The 24,195-nt window shown below is 36.4% G+C and overlaps 1 protein-coding gene across 4 annotated transcripts in view; it reads right to left on the reverse strand.

Moving 5' to 3' along the window:
• The window catches only part of STK26 (serine/threonine kinase 26), a 58,230-nt gene continuing 34,035 nt past the window's right edge, over nucleotides 1-24,195 (reverse strand). For 2 of the 4 annotated variants that reach the window (XM_008067454.2, XM_021717287.1), the window contains 10 exons: nucleotides 23,135-23,365; nucleotides 13,481-13,537; nucleotides 7,203-7,311; nucleotides 6,959-7,116; nucleotides 5,887-6,072; nucleotides 4,650-4,798; nucleotides 3,558-3,651; nucleotides 3,163-3,225; nucleotides 2,945-3,081; nucleotides 1-1,794 (listed from right to left, as the gene is read on the reverse strand). In XM_008067454.2, coding sequence (XP_008065645.1) covers nucleotides 1,770-1,794; nucleotides 2,945-3,081; nucleotides 3,163-3,225; nucleotides 3,558-3,651; nucleotides 4,650-4,798; nucleotides 5,887-6,072; nucleotides 6,959-7,116; nucleotides 7,203-7,311; nucleotides 13,481-13,537; nucleotides 23,135-23,365 — 1,209 coding nt within the window. In that variant the 3' untranslated portion in view covers nucleotides 1-1,769. The remainder of the gene's footprint in view (nucleotides 1,795-2,944; nucleotides 3,082-3,162; nucleotides 3,226-3,557; nucleotides 3,652-4,649; nucleotides 4,799-5,886; nucleotides 6,073-6,958; nucleotides 7,117-7,202; nucleotides 7,312-13,480; nucleotides 13,538-23,134; nucleotides 23,366-24,195) is intronic. The other 2 variants (XM_008067455.2, XM_008067457.1) reach the window with 2 other exon arrangements.

Genomic DNA, 24,195 nt, shown 5'->3' on the forward strand with positions numbered 1-24,195 from the left:
GACCATGAAATTTAAACATTTATTTTTGGACCTCCCAAAACACTGGAGTATGCTTCATCTAGAAACAGTTTACAGGACTAATAACAATATTGAGTAAGCAATACAACTTGTATGTGGGAAGCATTTGTGTTGCAAAGTTTCAAATAACCAATTTATAAATTTGTCACTTTTACTTTTACAAAAATATTCATTTACTCCACGACACGAGTTGCAAAATTATTTCCAGACCACTACAGATTATAAACTGTAATTGAGCTTCAGTTACATAGCAGGTGAAAATTTTAACTGAACCATTACTTCAAATTACAATGCATTAAAAGTAATTGTTACAGTATAGGCACTAATGAAAAGAATTTTCTTGGCATATAACAACACAACTTTCTCAAGTATGTATATATTATGTTTAAAAAGACAATGCAATGGCCACTTCGACTAAAAACTGTTTTTCTTTACTTAAAGAATATATTTCTTCTACTATTTGGCAATTATTTAGACTTTTTGAAATGACTTTTGTGCAAAACCTAAGTTGTGCAGATCCAAACAATAAAACATTAATTATCAAGACTAATGAATGTCAATAATTCTACAACTACTGAAATAAAGCCCCAGTTCAGAACTGAGACAGGCACAATATATATACTGGGTTTAAAAGAAAAAGGTATTACCCACTTAATAGTACCATAAATATAACTGAAAATTAACTATACAATCTAACTTACCTTTGTATAGACAGAAATCCTGTACTATGGTTATTTTCATATGAACTAAAAACTGCTCATTTAAATACCCTTTCAAAATGAACTACTGATGTGCACTGCTAATTATGAAGACCAAAACTGTATAAATAGTTTAAAGGACAATTCACTACTATGACAAAAATATGCTGGTATAAGTTATACTCATACCTGTTGACCAGGTATTTAATCACATGACAATCAGCTTTATTTTTAAGCGCTCCACATTCAAGCATATGAGTATGCAATTTGAGCTGAAGATTTAAAAATGAAGCCAGACTCACTCCCCCAGTATTACCAAAAACCCATTTTTAGCTAAATGATCTTGCTTTAAATTTCTAACCACATTAAATAAGGGTTAACTGCCTCTTTTATCTAAAAGAGACGGTAAATACTGCACACCAAGAGGTACCTTTGTTTCTACATGTTGCCTGTCGATGCTCCAAACACAGGGCTCTCAAATGTGATAATCATTGAGCTGCATGGAATATCATACCAACTTGGTAGAAGAGTCAATACTTTTCAGGTTTCATTTCCAAGAGCTTATTAAAAACTTCTGTTTTAACAAGGCATAATTTATTTCCACCTCCCCACCAATAGTCATTTTTAGAATATACTTGTGTTTTGTTAAATAAAAGCTTTATGAAGCCTGATGATTTATGAAAGTTGAATATTTAGAGTGACTTTGAAAGACCTGTATGTTTCATGAGTATACAGTTAACTAAAGATCAAAACACAAAAGTATTCATCCTAGTAGCTTAAAAAATAATGATACCTAAAAGCAAAACTGTGTCTCAACATTTACTAGAATACAGGCAAAACTATAGTATTAAAAGTTACTCCTTACAAAATAATCTCTTTAAAATATAAAATGATAAACGCCATCACAAAATAGTTGAACAGCTTCTTCCAAATCTTCAATGTTGCAAAGATCCAAAAGGCACACGGAGCTCATGAATTAAGCATCGCTAAACTTGAAATAGCTTTGGTGGGTTTCTCTAGGTCCATACGAAACAGAAGCCAATAATTAATTTCTTAGGGGGATTCATCTGCTGAACACCTATAAAATTAAGAAAAACTTAAATTGATGTATGACTATGCATGTTTATATTTCCCATTTGTATGAACTCTACAATGAAGGAGCCGATTCAGCAAACAAGACAAATTCTTTCTATTGAATATCATTATGCAGATATTAAAATATAAACAAGTTCAAAAATTCCTTCTGCATCTGATCTCACAACTTTTGATAGATTCACTTGCAAACTGGAAAACAGATAGGAGTTTTCCATTAAAATCAAAGGGATTTTAAGAGGGGCTTTAGTTTATGAGTACAAGTGGGCCTTATCAGATAGAAAGATCTTTAGGAGTGTGATTTTATAGGTCATATGATTTGTTTCAACTTGATCCCAGTGGCATCATAAACACAAAGAAAGATAAAGATGCACTGAGAAGAGATATAACGGGGTTACGGCTAAAATTAGTATCCTTTTGTAGCTTGCTTAAGCTAAGGGCTATGTGTGTGTGTGTGCCTATAAAAGTCTTGTTAAATTAAAAAAAAAATGACAAGGGTACCTGCATAATGAACATTTGTAGAACTGACCCTGAATTGTACCCCACATCTTTAAAATAAAACTAAAAAAAATAATAATAATAATACAAGAACTTTTTTGAGTGTGAACAAAATCAAACAAATATTTCAAAAGACAGCATAGAAACTGAAGTCAAACATGAGGGCCTTTTATTACCTGGATTGAGTCCCTCTACCTAAATCCATTCCTTAACTTTTCATATGGGGGGTGTCAAACTTAGGAACGTTAGCACCAGAAACTCTGCAAATCATGGTGTTTCTTAAAATTCTGAGGGTAGTGGCAAGAATAAAAGCACTCCCAAATGTTGTTTACAAGAACCCAAATAAAAATATGCTCAGTGACTTCTGTCTATGCTTCTACTAGTAGGAAAAGGGAAAAAGAAAAAAGAACAGGCCATTTCAGTCAGTGGAAAACTACCTTGTTGTGTCTAAAGATAATCCTAAAAGCTGGTGTTTAAGATGGGTAGCAAACAAAACTCTTCAAGCATACAAAATTGTATTAAAGGTGACTTTGTTAGGAATAACTGATATGATTGAATCAAGGTAATTACACTGTATCATAAATTAACATCCAATAGAAAATGCAAAATAATTTTTAAAAATGACATTTCAAGCTTACTTTTGAAATTTTTCAATTAATTTCTTCACCATTTTATCTGTGATGCCAGGACAGGCAGCTTCAGCCACAGCAATACTTTTCTCAAGTTCTTCAATTGCCTGATTCCTGCTAGCATTATTCTCATCCTGCTGTTTAAGCTGAGAAAGATGAATAGCTATAACATTAAAAATATTATACGACTTAAAATAGATATCCAATGCTAATGAACCTGTACTTACTTCAGCAAACACGGGTGTGATTATCATAGACAAGCAGCTCAGTGTTTGCACAAAATCTTGCTCCTTTGAACAAATAATATAGATTATACATATGAAGTTAAAATAATAACCCATGTTTTTCTTATTTTATAATAAATGCAAACTCATTTGAATTCCCCCCCCCAAAAAAATCAGAAGACCCCATATAAGGCAAATCTCTATGCTTTCTTCCTGTTACCAATGACCACCCATCATCCAGAATTCTTCTAACTTCTGGGATTAAATTAGATATCTATGAGTCTCTGGGCTTATGTATCTCTAGGTGAAATGTATTTTTAAAATATCAATGGCCACTTAAATGACTTATTTGTTTGAAAAAGTGTGTCAGGAGGAAGTGATCATCGCCATATACATACTGCTCCATTCTGTAGTTTTTTTGGATCAGGCTTCTTTCGCACTGTAGTAAAGCTCCATTCAGGATGAGCATTATTTTCCCTGCTGGTGGATTCCCTAAAGAGATTGCCAAAGAGATTCCTAAATGATTCAGCTTGGTGAAAACTGAAGGTAGAATCAGAAGACATATTTGTCCCAATGAAAAGGCATTTGATCTCAGTTTCAAGTGAATACTATGTTTTACTACAGAGTAGTAGTGGTTCTCTACAATAAATGTGCTTCAGAATCCCATTGAGACCTCCTACCATATGTAAATACCTGTCCCCAACATCTGAATCAGGATATCCAGTAGCGTGGCTTATGATTGCTTTAAGGTTCCACAGGTAACCCTCATGGGCAGATAAAACTAACAACCATTTGAACAGAGTACAAAATATCCTGATATATTTTATCTCTTTCAAATGCTGGGTAATTTCTCATAAATGAAGGAATCTGGGAGTATTATCTAAAGAGATTTGCTGTTGCCTTTGGGCCAGTTCAGCTGGCAGAGGACTAAATTCTGGTTACAGCCTCTAGACTTTCCTAGTCTAAATTAAGTTAGGGACTTAGATGCTAAATTGTTAATGTAAATACTGACACTAAAAAACATTATAACTTTTTCAAGGAGTAAAAATCAAAACATAACTGAGTATTTAAATGGTGTGATCATGGTTTGATATGTGACCAAGAGGTGGGAAAGGCCTGGAGGTCAGTTCTCCAGAGGGATTTTGCAGGTTGCCATCAAAATCTGAGAAGACATAGCACCTTATTACTTTGGACAAACTAATATAACACCTTTAATTGAATCTTGTTCCAAAATTTTGTAATATACTCAACATCCACTAGGGGTTAGACCGAGACCATTTAAAACTAGAGTTATTCACCTCAAAGAAAAACATGTTTTCAAATTCATTGTATTCCACAGACTGTGATTGAAAAAGACTTTCGCAGTTTCTAAGGTGAAACTCAGAATATGGTTTATATTTTATGCCACAGCAAGCACACTGGATCATAGTTAAAAGATATGCAATGTTTAAATGAGCTAGCTACATACAAATAAAATAATTTGTACGTACGAATCAGAGCCCTCGGAATCAGATTCATCATCACTGTGCCCTTCTGCCTTCCATCTCTTAAATCGATCTATCAGTTCAGTCAGATAAGAAGTCTTCTTTGAATTTTTTACAATGAATTTGTGTTTCAGAAGTTCTTTTGCTGTAGGACGCTAAGGAAAAAAATCAAGGATGCATAACTATTTCTAGCGCTTATGATTACAAGGGGGTGGTAAAAAAATCATTTGAATTATCAAGCTGAAAATGATAAAAGTATGTCTGTAGACATAAGGATGATTAAAATGCTGTAGGAAAAATAGTTAATTGTATTATTGAAGTGGCTCAAGGCAATCAAATTAAATGTATCACTTTGGTACCCCAATTTGTTAAAGCCCAATGGGCAGCAGGTGGCCTACCTACCAGCGAAATGGCAGGCAAGGCCTTCTTAAAAGCAGAGAAACAGAAACACATGGCAGGATTTAGGAAGCAAAGTAAAACTTTACAGATATTTCAAAGCAATGCTTGAAAATACTTTAATTGCGTTTACTATAAATTGAAGAAAACTAGCAAGACTGTAATTTTGCTATCTGCACGCATCTTATAATCTCTCTCCCTCAAGCATCAATTCCTACTGCAACTAAATGCAAACACTAGGTGCTATGGAGGATATCTCCACTGCATTTTATTAATATCAGAATGTTTATTATCAACTTAAAAATATTTTATCAAGCTTAGTCAGTTCTTGTGTATTTCTAGTCTCTAGAAGTCACAAGGCAGCTTTATTTTACCAACAGTAAAAAACTGTAATCAAATTTGCCAAGTGAATGAGTAGAGCTCACTAGACTAGGAAAGGTATAAAAACTTCACGTTGAAGTTTCTAAACATTAAATACAAATAATTAAACATAAACATAACTTTTCATTAAAGGGGAAAACGCAGCTTAATAAAAATAATCATATTTATATGTATACTTTAATAATTACATAATATAAACTTTATTTCTCAAATTTATTTCCCCTTGAAATAAGACATGATTAATAGAATAAGAAGGAAGATGAAAAACAAAAAAGGTGCGGGGAAGGATACAAAGAATTAAGGATCTGGTTAAAAACTGAATAGAATTAGCAATACAGAGGGAAGAACAAGGTCCTGGATGGATCTTAGACCATTTTCACCTTTCCCCACCGCAGGAAAAGCTACCTTTGTTATAAGTAGATCTAATAATAGAAAACAAATAGTAGTAATAGTAATATATACTCACGAATGATGGATCTTTGTTCAGGCAAGCATCAATAAACTCCTTAAAAGACTTAGTAAAGTCTCCAATAAGTGTTGGAGGATTGTTTTTTGGAATAAGAAACAGAACTCTCATTGGATGCATATCAGAATTAGGTGGCTCTCCTTTGGCTAGTTCAATAGCAGTAATTCCCAATGACCAAATATCAGCCTATGATAAGAGAAATATATATATATATATATAAAATAAGCACTATAAAAATACATATTATATATAATACATATGACTTTGTAACTCCATTCCAACATACTGCTACAATAGTCTGTGAAATATAATGATCATACAGTATTTCAGTCTCTCAAGAAATGTAATATTAATCCATTTTTATTAACAGAATTCACTTATTTAAAAAATGATTGAATTCCTTACTTTGTGCCAGCTACCATTCTAGGCACAGAGAATTCTGGTGGTGAATGTCAGACAAAATTTCTGCTCTCAAGGGGCTTACATTCTAGTAAAAGAGACAGGTAAGGAAGTAAATCATTAATGTATCACATGGTGCTATGTCTGTGAAGAAAATAATGAAACAGAGTAAGAAGATATGAATTATGGATCAAGGAGTTACAAATTCACATAGGATGGCTAGGGAAGACATTTTTGTGTGGGTGATGTTTAAGTAGAGACCTGATCAGGCAAAAAGTTATTTCAGACAGATGGAAGGTCCTGAGGTCAAGGTATTCTTGCTATGTTTGAGAAACAACAATGAGGCCACTGTGGCTGAAGCAGATAAAGTAGGGAAGAGAGTGTTAGGAGATGAGGCGGGAGAGGCAGACAATGGCCAGATTATATAGACCTTTATATGTCACATTAAGGATTCAGGATTTTATTCCAAGTGGGATGAAAAGTCACTGAAGTGAATAGGGTCCAAATATTACCATTATCAGGGGAATTTAGAACTAAGTAGCAAAATATGACATAACTCTAGCTTAAAAACCACTTATGAAATAAGGAAAAATAAGGCAGTTTTTAAACTAGAATGGTTTCTACATACAATTTATTAAGAAAAACAAAACGATTTGTACAGGTAACACTTTACTTTTGAGTCATAAGCTGACTGTTGAATAACCTCAGGGGCCATCCAAAATGGAGTTCCAACAAAGGTATTTCTTTTAATTTGTGTATCTGTCAGCTGGCCAGCAACTCCAAAGTCAGCAAGTTTAACATCTCCTTGTTCTGAGAGCAAGACATTGGCAGCTAGGAGGAAAAAAGAAAAGAAATAAGAACTCAGCTTGCTCAGAATGCATCTATTTTTCTCAGGTTCATTTTAGATTTTTGTATACCTTTTATGTCTCGGTGAATTTTCTTTTCTGAATGCAGATAGTCCAGACCTTTTAAAATTTCCTTTAGCATGGTAGCGATCTGGAACTCATCAAATGGACCAGCTCGAAGCTTAATGGGAAGAATACACACACACGTATAAAAATTTGGAATCACAAAATTCAGAGTTGATATCTTTGAAACAAGAGAATCATTTAGACAGATGAAGCAGTTCTGTTTATTAAACTAATATTTAAGCAAATGAAGACAATGTTTAAATGCGAAGGAAGAAAGCAAATTTAAGTCAAAGGGCTGAGCAGGGTTTTTTTTGTTTTTTGTTTTTTGGAGTTATTTTTTTGAGTTGGAGTCTCACTTCATCGCCCAGGCTGGAATGTGGTGGCATGATCACGGCCACCCCAGCGTCGATCCGCTGGGCTCTGGTGATCCTTCCGCCTCAGCCTTCCAAGTAGCTGAAACTACAGACGCACGCTACCACACCTAGCTAATTTTTTGATTTATTGTAGAGACGAGGTCTCACCATATCGCCCAGGCTGGTGTCAAACACGTGGGCTCAGACAATCCTCTCACCTCAGCCTCCCAAAGTGCTGGGATTACAGGCTTGAGCCGCCGCGCTCGGTCTCTGAGAAGGTTTTTTAAATGATTAAATTTAATTTTGAAAAATACTACAAGCACTATTATCTATATACTAGGCTTTAAATTCTGAGGTTTCTGGATATTTGCATCAAAGATTTAACAAATATGCTTAAATAATGACAGAACCACCTATCCTTTCTTCAGAATTAAGAAAAAAAAAGAAATCAGCTACTTAAATTCTGGCATTTGTTGTTAAACAGTCCTTACATATTGACACTAAACTCATTTTTAGACCGGACAATCCCTAAGATTTCCACAGCAACTACTTGATCATATCCGTCAGCATTTATATGTTTCAATAATATTATAAAGAATAGAGCCTTTTTGAGACTCAAATTGCACATTTAACCAGGAATATAATAATTAAACTATTCAGACTTTCATTTAAAAAAAATTACTTTTCAAATCATGGAGGGATAATGTTTTTCAAATAAATGTAACACATTTCCCTTTCTTTCCCCATCCCTGTACCAAAGCCAATAGTTCCCACTGGAATACAAGGAAAGCAATGATTAGGTTTCAGGAGAACTTGTAATGGAATATCTGAAAATCTCTCTTTAAAATAAATGGTTATTTTAAAATTCTCGTACCCCATAAAGCACAAACAGTGGACTGTACAATATTATTACAGGAAAGGGTGGGGATTGAAAGTCAGAGCTGAGGTAGAGTTCTGTTTGCTGGAAGGAGGGAAGAGGTGGTGAAAATCAAACATTGCCCACTCTGCCTCACACTGGGAGGGATCCACAGCTCTTTGGCACCTTGTGTATTTCATCTTTCATGAATGCCATATTTATACTGAATAAAAGGCACTTTCATGTTGAAATTTAACAACTCAAAATAGAACTCATACTTCGGTCTCACCATTTAATGTTAACTGTGTTCTGGGTATATGGTATACTCCAGGGATGTTTGTAATTCAATAAGTCTCTTTCCTGGGTAACATTATCTATTTACTCCCAAATATATCAACTTCCACTCCCAAAGTTTCTATTTAAACAGTAGTAATTAAAGTAGTTTCTAAAGTCTTTTAGAAAAGGTGGAAATGGCATATTATTTTATTGATGGCTGGCAATGAACTTCTGAGGGTACTACCAAATAACTGAAGGACAAATGTTGTACTATTTAAGATTGGCACTTAGTATCATGTGATAATAAAATACTGGTAAAAGCAGAGAAGGTATATCCTTGATTACTTAAGTAATTGGGCTAGTCCATGCAAGGACTATTATTTATCATTCTGAAGGACTTCTAAACATAACATAAATAAGGTGGTATGCTACCTAATACATAATTTTTTTAAAGAATTAAGTTAAAAACAACAATAAGAGGTCCTAAAGATCCATAAAGTTTATTTGCTATATTTTAGGTTCAGATTAAAATTCAATAAAATTTCAATTAACTGGGTGCCGGAGGAGGATGGGAGGAAAGACTGGCAGGGAAGTGGGCATGAGGTGGTAGAGTAGGGAGGTTTTCTCCTTCATTTTTTTTTTTCCTTTCCTTTTTTTTTTGAGTTGGAGTGTAGTGGCAGGCTCAGGGCCACCCCAGCATTGACCTGCTGGGCTCTGGCGGTCCTTCCGCCTCAGCTTTCCAAGTAGCCAGAACTACAGGCGTGCGCTATCACGCCCGGCTAATTTTTGATTTATTGTAGAGATGAGGTCTCGCCAAGTTGCCTGGGCTGGTCTTGAACCTGTGGCTCAGGCAATCCACTTGCCTCGGCCTCCCAAAGTGCTGGGATTACAGGCTGAGCCACCGAGCCTGGCCCTTTACTTCATTTTCACAGAGAAAATTTTACCAGAACTTGTAGTTATAATGTTTCTTTAGATATGTTGGTAGTTTTAGAGAAGAGACAAAAGGGAATTGGAAAGGGGGGAAAGTAAAGTATATGAAACAAAGGCTTTAAAAAAATGTCTGATACAACCTTGGGAGAGATAATGTTAAGATCTGCGTCTACTGTCCTCAGAGTACATAACTGAGCTTCTCTCTAATGATTGAAGCCTTCGCCACATCTCTAATAGGTAACACCTCTGCCTAAGGGCAGTGTACTGACCTTGTGTAATTTGCATCTGTTGTCAAGTGAGAATGTGCAAGAGAGGGACATTTGCTCTTTTAAGACTACATTTGTGGGCTCCTGAATCTTTCCCCCACTTTTTTTGGCTTCCAGCCAGTCCTTAATGCAGCATGCTATGTTATGCCTGCTCTTATGGTTAGCATATTATTTCCAAGGTTTTTTTTCTTAGTGCTCATGTTTTATTTTATTCACTTTATATGTTTGTGTTATAAGCCACTACAATTATTTTTGGAAAGAAATGTAGTATAAAAAAATTCAATTAAATGATGCACAATATTCTCAAAGTCTTCTCACATTCAACTAATTATTTTTCAAGAATGGGAGGGACTCTTGAAGTACACACTATATGATGTTGATATAAACTACAAGCCATAATTGTATGTTATTCTATTAGTCAAGCATCAATTACCAGTTTGAAGTGAGAAACACTCTCTGCTCAAATCCCTCTTGTTTCTGGTAGCAGAGCCCTCCTGTACATTAAATGTACTTCTTTCTTAAATTCACCAAATAATAGCATTCATTTGTACAGGAGAATACATGGAAAAGGAATAGCACATCTTCTCATTATCTGCTCTCCCTATGAAGTCTAGTTAAATGAAGTTTATAATTAAATAACAATATTACTGAATTTTACAGATAGAAAAACAAAATTAGCAATTACTAATTCAATTTCTTCATTTAACTTTTGAAGAAATTAAGGCACGAAGGGGTTAAATGGCTTGTCCAATATCAGCCTGGCAGTCAGTAGCAGAACTGGGACTGATACCTAGGTCTTTCGATTCTCAGCTAATACAATGCTGACAACATTTTAAATTGATTGAATTGATACCAATTGCTATTTTTAAAAAAACAGTCTTGCTCTGTCACCCAGCCTGGAGTGCAACAGCACAATCATAATTCACTGCAGCCTCTAACTCCTGGGCTCAAGTGATACTCTCACTGGAAGCTTCAGAGTAGTTAGAACTACAGGTGCTTGCTGCCACGCCTAGCTAATTTAAATTTTATTTTTGTAGAGATTGGGTCTCATTGTGTTGCCCAGGCTAGTCTCAAACCCCAGGCCTCAAGTGATCCTCCTGCCTCAACTTCCCAAAGCGTTGGAATTACAGATGTAAGTCACTGTGCCCTGTCACTATTTGTTATCCAGTAGAAACCAAAATGGTAGGACCGGATTAAGATTTAATAAAACTGACCAAACTACTACTAGGGGATATAGATTAGGGTGGTTAGTTGAGGTTAGGCCAGTGTTCAACGCTTAATAATCCTATCAGTGATTTTGATGAACAGAGCGGCCTAGCTTTGCCAGTGCCTACAAAATGAGGAATGACATAGTGAGCACCTTGGGGGACCAAGTAAGGTAACTGATACATTTTGAAAGAGCTCTTACTAGTCAAAAAAAAAAAAAAAAAAGGAGGACCATGGGACAATTGAGAGCCTTCTTGTGAATAAACGATTGAGATAGAAATGAGATCATTTAACTTCAAGAGGAGAATGAAGCCTGAGTCCGTATGCATGAAGGATTATTAAACAAAGAAACACCAGTGGTGTTCTATCACTAGAGAGGAGAGAAAGAAAAAAATGAACTCAAGCTTTAGGATATAAGAATTAGATTAGACACAAGGAAGGATTACCAAATTCAGCAACTGATTAAACTGACATGAATTCCTAATAGTAGATGAGGCTCTCCATCAAGTTTAATTACCATTTCTTTAGAATTTAAATATGGTTATGCCTAAAGAAAAGAAAATCTCTTATAGTCATTTCTGTTCATAGGATTATTTGAATCCTTGAGTCACTGGCAGTCAAGGTTAAAGCCTTTTAAAAAATATTTAATCATTTTGGTTAGGAGAAACCATCTCCACCTAAAAAATAATAAAAATATTACTTGGTGATCTTAAAATGGTTTCTTCTTAAAAACAGCACACTCTATAATTTCAAAGACAGAAGAATGCAGATAGAAGTCATATTATATTAAAGGTGAAAGGGAACTTAGAAATAATATGGTGCAACTTCTTTATTTTATAGTACACCCAAGTCCACAAAGTTTGCGTCTCATTCATAGTCACAGATTTAGTTATGAGTAGAGCTAGCTCTGTAACCTCAGACCTCCATAAGCAATCCCAGTGGTCATTCTACTACATCACATTTCCTCTCACAATAAATATTGAATTGTAAATATAATGTCATAGTACTAAAGATTTTAAAGAAGAAAAAAAATAACCCAACATAGAATAGGGCCACACTAACTTGGGAAAAATAGTGTTTCTTAAAGGCATTATGTGTATGAACACGTCTTCATCAGGTAGAATTTTCCTGCAAACTGTAAGATTTTAGCATTTTGATCTCTGCCCACTAAAAAGGCAGCAGCAGTCCCAAGTCATTGTGACCACCAAAAATGCCACTGCATTTCCAATGACCTATAGAGGGCCAGAAGAAACTCTGTAGAGAACTGGATCTGTAGGCCTACTTGGCAAGAATCCTAGAACCACTATCATAGTCAATTCAGGTTGCTGTAACAGACTATCACAGAGTAAATGTCTTAAGCAACAAACATTTATTTCTCACAGTTCTGGAGACTGGGAAAAATGTCCAACATCAAGGTGCTAGCAGATTGGTATCTGATAAAGGCACTCTTCCTAGTTTCCAGATGGCCTTCTTCTCACTGCATCATCTCAAGGTAGAAAGAGAGTTAGAGAGCACTCTCAGGTCTCTTTTATAAGTGCACTAATGCCATTCATGAGCACTCCACCTTCATGACCTAATTAATTTTCAAAGGCCCTACCTCCTAATACTATCACATTGGGGGACAGGATTTCACCATATGAACTTTGAGGGAACACAAACATTCAGTCCATAATAACTACTTCCAGTGACAGTTCTCTCAATTACATATTGTTAATTTATTTTTATTACTTATTTCTTTTGAAACAGGGTCTTATTCTGTCACCTAGGTTGGAGTGCAGTGGCACAACCATGTCTCACCATAACCTCAGACTCCTGGGTTCAAGTGATCCTCCTGCCTCAGCCTCTCAACTGACACCTGGGACTGCAGGTGTGCACTACCACACCCAGCTAATTTTTTCCCTTTTTTTTTTTTAGAGAGATGAGGTCTTGCATTGTTGATCAGGCTCTCCAACTTCTGGCCTCAAGTGATCCTCCCACGTCAGCTTCCCAAAGTGTTGGGATTACAGGCATAAGCCACCATATTCGGTTACATATTTTTGTAGAATCTAAGAACACTCAGTTTTTTTCAGGGATAAGCTTGCAAAAAAGTCAGACTTAAAACTGACATCAATTGACATACATTTGCTTCTAATTTTGAGGATTTTATTTTATTATGTGATTTGCACTTCTTATATACTAGAATGATGGCAACATGCTCAAACCTACAATACATCTGTACCTACATAAGGGCAATTGTCCTAAATAAATAATTTAATTTGAACATATTAACTAAAGCAGCCACTTAGTTTGCCCAAAAGTCATTGCCCTTCAATGAGAAGAAAAAAAGTTAAAGTATGGGTAGATGTGCGTGTGTGTGCACACGCATGTGTGTATGTGTAATTACTTAAAAATACTTACAAGATCCAGTGCTGAGCCACCACCTAGGTATTCCATTATTATCCATAATTTTGAACCCTGTAAAGCCATGAAACAATTTAATAATTACAAACATGAGGCAAAATAACATACTAGCAAAAGTGTTACATCTCACATACTAATGCACATTCAAAAATACAAGTTTAAAAGTGGTTGCTTGCAGCCACAAAAAGGAACAAAATTATGTCCTTTGTAGCAACATGGATGCAGCTAGAGACCATCATCCTAAGCAAATTATCACAGAAACAGAAAACTGAATACCACATGTCCTCCCTTATAAGTGGGAGCTAAACACTGAATGCACACACAGGCACAAGGATGGGAACAACAGACTCTGGGGACTCCTAACGGGGGCTGGGAGGGAGGGGCTAAGGGTTGAAAAGCTACCCACTGGGTACCACGCTCACAGAGTGACAGGCTCAGTAGAAGCCTGGACCTCACCATGATGCAGTATGCCTATGCAACAAACCTGCACGTACTACTGAATCTAAAAATAAAAATTAAAAAAATAAAGTTTTAAATACTCGTGTGCAATTAAAAAACAAATGGTTACCTGGAGCCCAGAATATAATTTTTCCATTGAACATTGCAAATGAAAGTAAAATTCTGAGTTTAGACTCCCACCCAGTCTATTTTGCCTATGATATGACAAAACAAGACTATTTGTTATTGTTGAACTATTAAAAATTTTATATAAAACCCAGAAAGATAAATTTTACCTTTAAATAATTATCTTGGATCATGATATTAAAAGGAAAAGATAGTTACATTGAAGAATGAGGAGGTAAATGAAGACTTGTAGACATTTTGAGTGCTTCACATGTGATTTTAGAGTTTGAGGACAATGAATATTTTGCTGTATTTCACTTGTTGGCTTTCATTTGATTTAATGTACTCCACAACTTTTATCAGTCATGATTAATGGGCTTTTTTAGTACATACATGGAAGCTAGGGAGAATATTATCTAATTTTCCTCTGGTATAAATGGATTTAAAAAGGGGGAGTGTCTAACTTAAAAAGCATATGATTACTCCAGGTGGAATTAACTTCACTGTGAACTGAAAAAGAAGACATATGACTCATGGCGGGGGAGAGGATACATCTTATGAATTCCAAAACAAGTATACACAAAAACAGGTGTACACACAAACATACATACACCATTTAGTTCTATCAGTTAAACACTGGGGGGGAAACCATTAAACCCCTTTTTCCAGCTATAATATGAAATACTAGGGACCATCTCTCTATATATACTATTTCATGAGTGGTATTCTCTGAATTTTTGTGGAACCACAAAACTGACTGGAAGTAGAAAGGTTGATTTTCCTATCCTGGCAGCATCCAAGTTGTGACTGGATTGTATTCCAAAAGTTCATTTTTAAGTAAGACGTTAGGAATTTTGAAAGCAAACATTTTACCATAAAAATAATGTCTAGGTTCCTGGGGTAGTACTTCCAGAAGACAATTTCACACGAATGTATTCACAGTATAGCATGAAGAATACCAGAGAAACTCACTACTATTTATACCTTAACAATTTTTCTATGGGAAAAATATATTCAGTGTTGTGCTTCAACTTGGGATGCCAGAAACACATTTCTCACCTTTACAGCCCCAGCTGTGGGATGAAGATTCTCAAGCTACTGCCAGTAGCCCTGAAACTCCAAAATCCCTGGGAGGTACTCAGAAGTTCAATTTAAAATCTCCAAGTATCTCCATGGGGCTGGGACCTTATCAAGGCAGAGAATGGACTCCAGTGACCTGACGATGAGTGCTTAGGGGATGAGGAAGGTTGAAGAATCAGAGTGGAATTGACATCGTAGTATGGGGAATGGGATGTGCCTAAGGTTAGAGACCAGAAAGGGAGGGCTCAGTTAATTAAGACAAAAGAATTCTCCTTTCTTGATGCTGACACTAATGTAGAATGCATAAGAGCAAGAGGGGAATAATGCTCCTTTACCCTGTCTACCTCCTCCACAAATTTTGACATCTATTCTGTCTTGCCATAGCTGGCCAGCTTGAACTGAGCAAAGAAAGCTGAGACTTTGTTAGCAGTGGTGTCTACAGTAGTAAAGACAAGAAGTAAATTCCCACAATAGTGGCGAGTGAAGAGGAGTTCCAGGAAAGGTTCATGTAACTTGTATTTGGGTATAGAAATTAGGCACTCAGAATCCAAGAATCGTGAACCTGATATATCTTTATACCTTTGTCCAAGAGAAGAAAAAGTGGTTCTTAATTATCATAATACTATAAGAAATGGATTGACAGTAGTGGGAAACTGCTGGGGGTGGGGTGGGATTGGCAGTTGAGGGAAACTGCCAGGGGAGAGGGGGCACACTTTATCAACAAGGGTACCTGCATAATGAACATTTGTATACCTAATCCTGAATCGTACCCCACATCTTTAAAATTAAAAATTAAAAAAAAAAAGAAAAAGTGGTTCTTACAATGACATATAGCTTAAGAATTTTTTCTTTTGCCACAAGTTTTGTTTCTGGCAGGTACTATATCATAAAATTCGGAAAGCTTCCTATTCACCTGACATTTAAAAGAAAAAGATCATATAAAACATGATTCCTGCAGGTCTCTATGAATGAAAGCATCTGTTTTCCAAGTTAAAAACAATGTGTCTCTTAGTCTGTACCAGTTCAAAATGGAAACTTGCCAACTGTCTGTCACTAAAAAATATTCATAGAAAGCTTGCAATGTGACTTTACAAAGTAATATACACTGATGAGTTATCAAAGACACGACTAAGCAATTTCCAGATCTGAAAATAAGGCATCCTACCAGCAAGCAAGCTGCTCCGTGGAAGTAGGACTCCTCTGAGACATGCAGGGGACTAGAGCTACCTAACTGCTTTTCTAGCTGCCTCCTTCTGATCGCCACTTCTGGAGATAAGCCTCACTGAAGGATGACCACAGTTCTGAACATTAAGAAGATCTCTAGGCAGGCACGGACCTGACACAAGGCTTGAGTGAATACCTATGGGAATGGTGAGCTGGCGAGACTCCTTGCTGCTCAAGGAAGCTTAACCTATAGAAGCTCTTCTGAATAATTCCTTGTTCACAGCAGGTCTCAGGGGCTCAGTGGAATCACCAATCACAAGCAAAACCAAACCAAACCAAAACCCCTAACCTTATGGTCCTATTATTTTGAAGGATGACAACTTCTACCTTTGACTTCTAGTAAAAGACTTTAGTGTTGGGTTTAGTTTGCCTTTTAAATACTTTAAAAGGCTATGATGGTATCTATATACTGGTTTACAATTCCTCAAGAGCCAAGAGACTGTAAAATATAGTCATAAACCCAGTATAGTTAAGCATAGGTAGCCCCTGAAGGAAAATTCAACTTTTCCACTTATAAAAACCATTTGAACAATGGTTTGAAGGAATAAGCTTAAAGTCCTGCAGCAACATGGGTGGTCACTCACAGTCTGGACACTGTCCCCAAATTCAGAACATCTAAAGAGTAACTACGCTAGAGTTGTACTAGTTACTGGAAAGAAGTTGGAGCCTACTGTTAAGAAAGTAATGGTGTCTCTTAAGTATCAACTCTGTCATCTCATTAGGCCTTTGAACCCCAATTGTTTGCCATTAATGCAGACACTTGGCCAGGGAGGGGAGAAATGCTACATAGAACTTGTAATTCATTTGTTCATAAAAATCATTTAAAATGAACATTATATGTATTTGAGACAGCATTATTTAGAGTATATGCATGTTAAATTAAGTGATCGAGTCTATTAATCCAATAGCTAATCATAACATAGGCTGCATAATTGAAATAAGCCAGTCACAAAAGGACAAATATACGATTCCATTTATATGAGGTGCCTAGAGTTGTCATATTCAAAGAGACAGAAAATAGAATGGCAGTTGTCAAGGACTATGGGGAGAGGGGAGTTATTTAAAGAATACAGAGTTTAAATTAATGAATATATTCTGGAGATGGATGATGGTGAGGGTTGCATAACAATGTGAATGTACTTAATGCCACAGAGCTCACTTAAAATGGTTAAAATGGCAAGTTGTACATCTTACCACAATTTAGAAAAACACTCAGTGCATAAAATTTTATAAAATTGCAAGGGACAGTAAAGATCATCTTGCCTAAAATATAGCTAGACAATTTACTACCTCTGAGTCATTTTCCTCCAGCTTGGAATGCCTTGTCTATAACCCACCCTCGCATCTCAACCTCCACCGAAAGCATACTCAAGACCTAGTTCAAATGCAGCCGCACCAGTTTTAGGGTTATTGCACTTGATGTTCTTACAGATAAGCAGGTTATTAATATGAGGCAAGTTATAAACACATATCTGGGGAGAGAGGCTGCAAACAGAGACACAAATTTAGAAGTCATCAGAATAAAGTGGATGAGATTGACCAGGGCAAATATGCAGAATGAGAAGAACACACATAGTGGGCACTTAACAAAGAAATGTTTGTTGAATTCAGGCTAATGTGAGGCTTCTTAGAGGTGTGTTATATTACGTTTAAAGCTATTTCTATTTTGAGGAAAGAATGAACATTTTAAGAAAGAACAAAAAAATTCCTTCCTTAATTTTCTTCAAGTTTTATAAACGGGCTCCAAAGATGTTAAAAATAAAAGGATATTCCAGAGACATTGAGCATAAACTGAGTGTAAGGACACACACAGTTTCAGCAAAAATAATGAGGCCAGAAAACTGTACAGACTGTTCTAAAATATTTTACTTCATTCATTCAGTTCTTTTTTTCATAAATACCCCTGGTGGGGGAAGAGACAACATTTTCTTAACATACACAGAAATCTAAAGGCAATTTTCAGCAGCAAATAAAGGCATGATTCAAATTCTGTTCAATGCCCGAGTGAGCTTCATTTTAAGATTTACATTGAACTAGAAAAATATTTAAAGATTATGAAAGATTATTACAATATTATGAGATCAGAAGGGAAGGGTCTGCTTATTTTAGCACTCTTCATAAAGACTAACTTTGTCAAGAAAATCTGCAGTGAACTAAAATTAAAGGAAAACACTGTGGTCATACTGATGTGTTTGTCTGGTTTTTACTCTTGTTTTAAAAAATGAAGTTATACAGTGAGCTCAGTCAAAATGAATACCTAGTACATTTTTTTGCATGTCTCAAGGAAATCACTACAACTACATACAGTTTCAAAGAGCGTATAATTTTCTCTCAAAAGCAATGACCTTTTCCTCCAGCTTATGCTGAAGTCTTGGTTTTGCATGATATTCTGTGTAAAAACAACATGAGAAAAACCCATATCCTACTTTGCTCAATTAACTTGATTCACAAAGTGCCCCATATCACTTGAAATGGAAGGATGGGGAATAATAAGTACATAAGTTGATTGATAATGGAGTTCCCTGATGGTACTAGTAGAATGTGGTCTTGAATTATGTTGACCATATTAAACAGAACCCTTTTACATTTGATGTGATTTTAGCTTAGGAAAAAAAAAGGCAAACCCACACAGTCATACGATGTTTTAATATAAGTGAAAAATAAATGAGTTTGCCAATTTAAGAAAATGATTTAAATAAATAGTTTGAGAAGGTTATAGGATCATAGGATATTTTTCTGTGTGTGCATATACTTATGTTCATAGAGAGAGATACACGTATATACACACATTTATTTACCATAAATAGATTCAGAACAAAAATAGTCAATATCAGCCAGTTGTGCTTTTATATAATTTCATCATGAAGTAACAAGTTCTTCAAAATAGTCTTTCACATCATAGATGTAAAGGAGATAATAATTCAGTTTAATTTTTTAGGAAGACATTTTAGACAATGGTTTTGTATCATGGATTGTTCTGAGGACATTCGACACTCAATATTGGAAACAAAAAAATTAGTTTTTATTTATTTAAAGATTAAGCAATTACCAGGTGACTAGAACATGCACACTATTACTGTGATACTTAAAAAAAACCCTAAAATTTTAGCAATGGAAAATTACAAAGAGCTGTAACTCATTTTCCATGAGAGTACTAAATATGAGTAAACAAAGGATATATGAAACAAATAAAATGATCAAACCACACCAGTATTGATTTTCAATATATTATAGAATAGCCATTTTAAATAGGGCTTATTTAATATTTAAGTCAGCTACCAAAAATAGCTTATCTCTTACAGATGCCTAAAAATAGCGGGGTTCAGTTTTGCTCTAGAGTAGATCTGGAATTACCAGGATTCAATCCAGAAAGAGTAAACCAGAATGAACACACACACACACACACAAACACACACACACACACACACACACACACACACGACAACAAACTCCTGGGGCTGTGTACAACCAAGACTGCTACAGGAATTACAAAGAGAACCTAAAACTACCGAGACTGAGTAATCACTCATAAGATTTCTAAAACAAAATACAATCTGCTAACTTAGCTTTTAAGAAACAAATATGAAAGTAAAATTATCCCACAGAGGACCAAATAATTATGTATGTAGTAAAATACAGAAACAGTTAACACTTAGAAGTAAATGCTAAAATTGGATAGAAATTACTAGCATTATCACTTTCTCTTGGAGGTCTTTTCTTCATACCACTCCTGAAAAGTAGATGTGATTACTTGCTTATTTGTGCCTCATCTATTCTTTGTACATACTTTAACCATAAAATCCGCACCATTTTAATGCAATACTGGACTGTGGGTGCCTTGACAACAGTAGTGAATTCATTTTTATATCTTCAGCTCCTGATACAGTATATGATACATAGCAGCTGTTTAATGATTCATTCTATTATGCATTCATTCTACATGCATATAATATTAGAATAAGGCTTTGTAAAAAGGAAATTGATTAATTTCTATATTAGCTAATATAGATACAGACGGATCAAGAAAGTGATGACAGAGTGAGGTCACCAAGATGGCAGAGAAGAAGACACCAGCTTCGTTACTCCCCTCCCCTCCTCCCCTCCACCACACAAACCAGATATAGACAACAATCCACAAAGCCCATTTAAGAATCTGCAGCAATACAGTGGAGCAAAAAAAGAGAGACTATCCCTACAGAAAAGATCCTGGTGATACCAGCATATCTGAGAGGCCAGGAGATGGCTAGGAACAGAAAGTCTATCGGTATCACCACAGAGCCACCATACTCCTCAGCAACCTGCTCCACAGAGGGCACTGGCACCTCTTGCTAGAGTTAGTCAGTAGCCTTTGCTGCTAGGGAACCCCAGAGAGAGACACGGCTATAAAACCCTCCCTGCTCAAGAAACAGACACTGATGAGCCACTTGGCGAAAGGAGCCATCACCTCTCACAACCTCCCAAGTATCCCAACCCTGAGCTCCAGTCACCCCACAAGTGTCCACACTCCAGACCCAGGCTCGGTGATTGTACTGCACTCAACCATGCTTCAGACACTGAAGTCACTTCCATAGAAAGCTAGCATACACCTTGGGGCCCAGAGCCAAGTTCTGCGAGTGTGCCTGTACTCTGGAAATCTGCACAGCCACCACTGAAAGTTTGCTTGTGCTTTGGAATCTGGACAGGCTCAGTGGTTGCAGCACACCCATCCACAGTTGAAACACTAGAGTCACCACCATCATAGTAAGCTGGCCCAGGGTCCTGGAGCCAAGGTCCCTCTGAACATGCCTGTGCTCTGGATACCAGCTCAGCTGCCACAGAGGGCTAGGCCCTGCCCTGCCCCCAGAGCCACTGTCATTCTGTGCATGATGCCCATCCTCCTGTCTCTACCTGTTTTACAAGCACCTGCACACTGTGCATCATTAACAACAGAGCAACAGGGGTTGTCTGTACCGTAGACATTGGTGCCATTACCACCCTGAACCCCAAAGCAGTAGTCCTTTTGGGCATGCCTGTGCTTGACACCTTAGCTCTGTGGTCAGTCCATGGGCATCATTTATCAGACATCAGTGCCACCTTGAGCAGACCCACAAGCCAAACCTAGCACCAAGAGGGATTTCCTCAGCAATGACTTCCTCAGTGAGAGAAGAAGAAACTGAAAGGACCCTAGCAGCCCTTGCCACCGAAGACCTCTAATAGCCCTCACTGCTACTGTGGGCACCCATAGTGTTGACTAGTGAGAATCCCTGCAATCTTCATCAACGCTGATGTCAAATGACGTATTTGTACAGAGACTGTTCGAATATACTGTGCCCTCATTGAAGCCAAAACTGCTGCAGTCCATCCAGTCATTGTCCTTGCACTATTCCATAGAGTAACAAGGTCTTTCCACACTGACACCTGTAATGTTTAGAAGAGGTGATTGCTCCATCAAATGCTTAGATGTCAACATATGGCAAGAAGAAACATGAAAAAACAATGAGACAGCTCACCACCAAAAGAATACTTGTTTCCCAGTAGCTGACTCCAAATAAATGGATGTTTATAAGCTTCCTGACAAAGAATTCAAAAATAATTGTGTTAAGGAAGCTCAGCAAACTTCAAAAAAATACAAAGAAACAAATCAAAAAATACAAATGAACAAAATGAGAAATTTAACAGAGAGATAAAATCATTTTAAAAACTCAGAAATTCTGAATCCCAGAAATTCAGTGAGTGAATGAAAAAGGCAATAAGACTGTCAACAGTAGAATTAATCAAGTAGAAGAAAAAAAAAATCTGTGAACTTGGAGATGGGTTCTTTGGAGAAGATATAGATAAATATCCTAGGGTATTTGGTCAGCAGAGCATAAAAACATAGCATTAATTTTTATGCAGGCCAACACTTTAAAGACTTAGAAACATACTCTTTTTGGTCTACAGATTGATCAACAACAATAAATGCTTCCCCCCTTATAAGCCCTGAAAGACAAAGATCTAAGACTGCCTTCCTTTGAAAACATTCAATGAGGGATAAAAAAATTTAAATTTAAAATAATTTAAACTCTAAGTTAAGCTAGAGTTTTTTGGCTATTTATTCTTCACATTTCAATAGATACAAATCCTGCCTTCTAACTCTGGAACTCATGAACTCTGGGGTTTTACTAACCAAAGAGTTTTCTGTTATACAAGTAACGTCTCTATCTGCTGGAACTTTAGGTGTCTGTTAATTCCATGATCCTGGAACCAGTACAAGCCCAACTTTTGTTTTGGAGGAAAAACACATATTATTCCACTCAATTTCACTTTAACAAATTTCATCATGTGCTTAAGATGTGCCATATCCTGTGCTAAGTGATGAACCAAGACTAATTAAACTAAACTGCCTGCCATCAAGGTGCTCACAACCTAGTGGGAGAGAGAAATGCATAAATAACCACCGCAACTCAATGGAATAAGTGACATACATATTCCATCAATTCTGACAGTAAGCAGAGTAGACCACTGAAAAGTGTGAAAACCCGGGGGAGAGCTCTTTCCTGACAAGAGATATGTCTCCAGGACCAGCTGCATTTTTGCTCCTCCATCAACCCAAAAGTTCAGGTGTAGAAAAAGGGTATAGCTGAGGACTCAGGTTACAGCTGCTAAATCTAACAACAGTTTATTTGGCATTATAAATGGAGCTGGATTCTGCCTGGAGGCCAAAGATTGCCAAATCCCAATTTAAGTCATTGACTTAAAAAAATAGAATTAAAAAAAGTATGATGAAAATACCTTATGACTTAAATAATGCAACACACACATTACCTTTAAATATGACCCATAGTATTTTGTTACATATGAGCTGTCACACTGACTCAAAACAGTTATTTCTTGCTGAATGTCTTCTATTTCATCTTCAGCTTCCTCGAGGTCTATGATTTTAATAGCAACCACTTGCTGGGTGCGATTATCAATTCCTTTGAAAACTTCTCCAAATGAACCTTTCCCAATGCGTTCTAATTTTGTGAACAGTTCTTCTGGATCAGCTATATTATTCTAAGGAGGGGTGAGAAGAGAGAGAAAGAAAGAACACAAATGTCTTGAATCAATTTTTTAATACAAAATAAATCATGTAAGACAATAACACATACTTTAAAAGTATACAAACTTCTTTGATTCTCCACATGTACTTTGTGTATTTGTTAGAAGAATTGTAATCCCAAATGGTCAGCTAGTCCATATTCTATGGGATCACATACACTAACTGGTTTTAGCTGTTCCTGCTATCACAATCAATCCCATAGAGCAAATACATTGGGTGCCTGTCAAAAGATTAGGCACTTTGGGGGTAAAGTAGCACCCTTCCATACGATCCCGCAGTTCCCCTACTGAGAATACACCTGGAAGAACTCAAATCATTCTATGAAAAAGATACCTGCACGTGTATGTTTGTTGTAGCATTATTCACAATAGCAAAAACATGGAACCAACTGGCTGCCCATCGAAAGATGACTAGATTTTAAAAATGTGGTACGTTTACACAATAGAATATTATGCAGCTATAAAGAAGGACAAAATTATGAACTTCACAGCAACTTGGATGGACTTAGAGTCTATAATAATGAATGATCTATCACAGAAACAAAGAACTGAGTATCACATGTTCTCACTCATAAGTAGGCCCTGAACAATTATTGTAAATACTATAAGAAAAGGATTGGCAAGCCGGCTCGGTGGCTCAGCCTGTAATCCCGCGCCTTTGGGAGGCTGAGGTGAGTGGATTGCCTGAGCCGTGGGTTCGAGACCCGCCTGGGCAGGGAGACCTCATCTCTATAATAAATCAAAAAATCAGCCGGGCGTGGTAGCACATGCCTGTAATTCCGGCT

Source organism: Carlito syrichta, unplaced genomic scaffold, assembly GCF_000164805.1.
Source record: "Carlito syrichta isolate Samal-C Ts95f unplaced genomic scaffold, Tarsius_syrichta-2.0.1 Scaffold309624, whole genome shotgun sequence".
Taxonomy (NCBI): domain Eukaryota; kingdom Metazoa; phylum Chordata; class Mammalia; order Primates; family Tarsiidae; genus Carlito; species Carlito syrichta.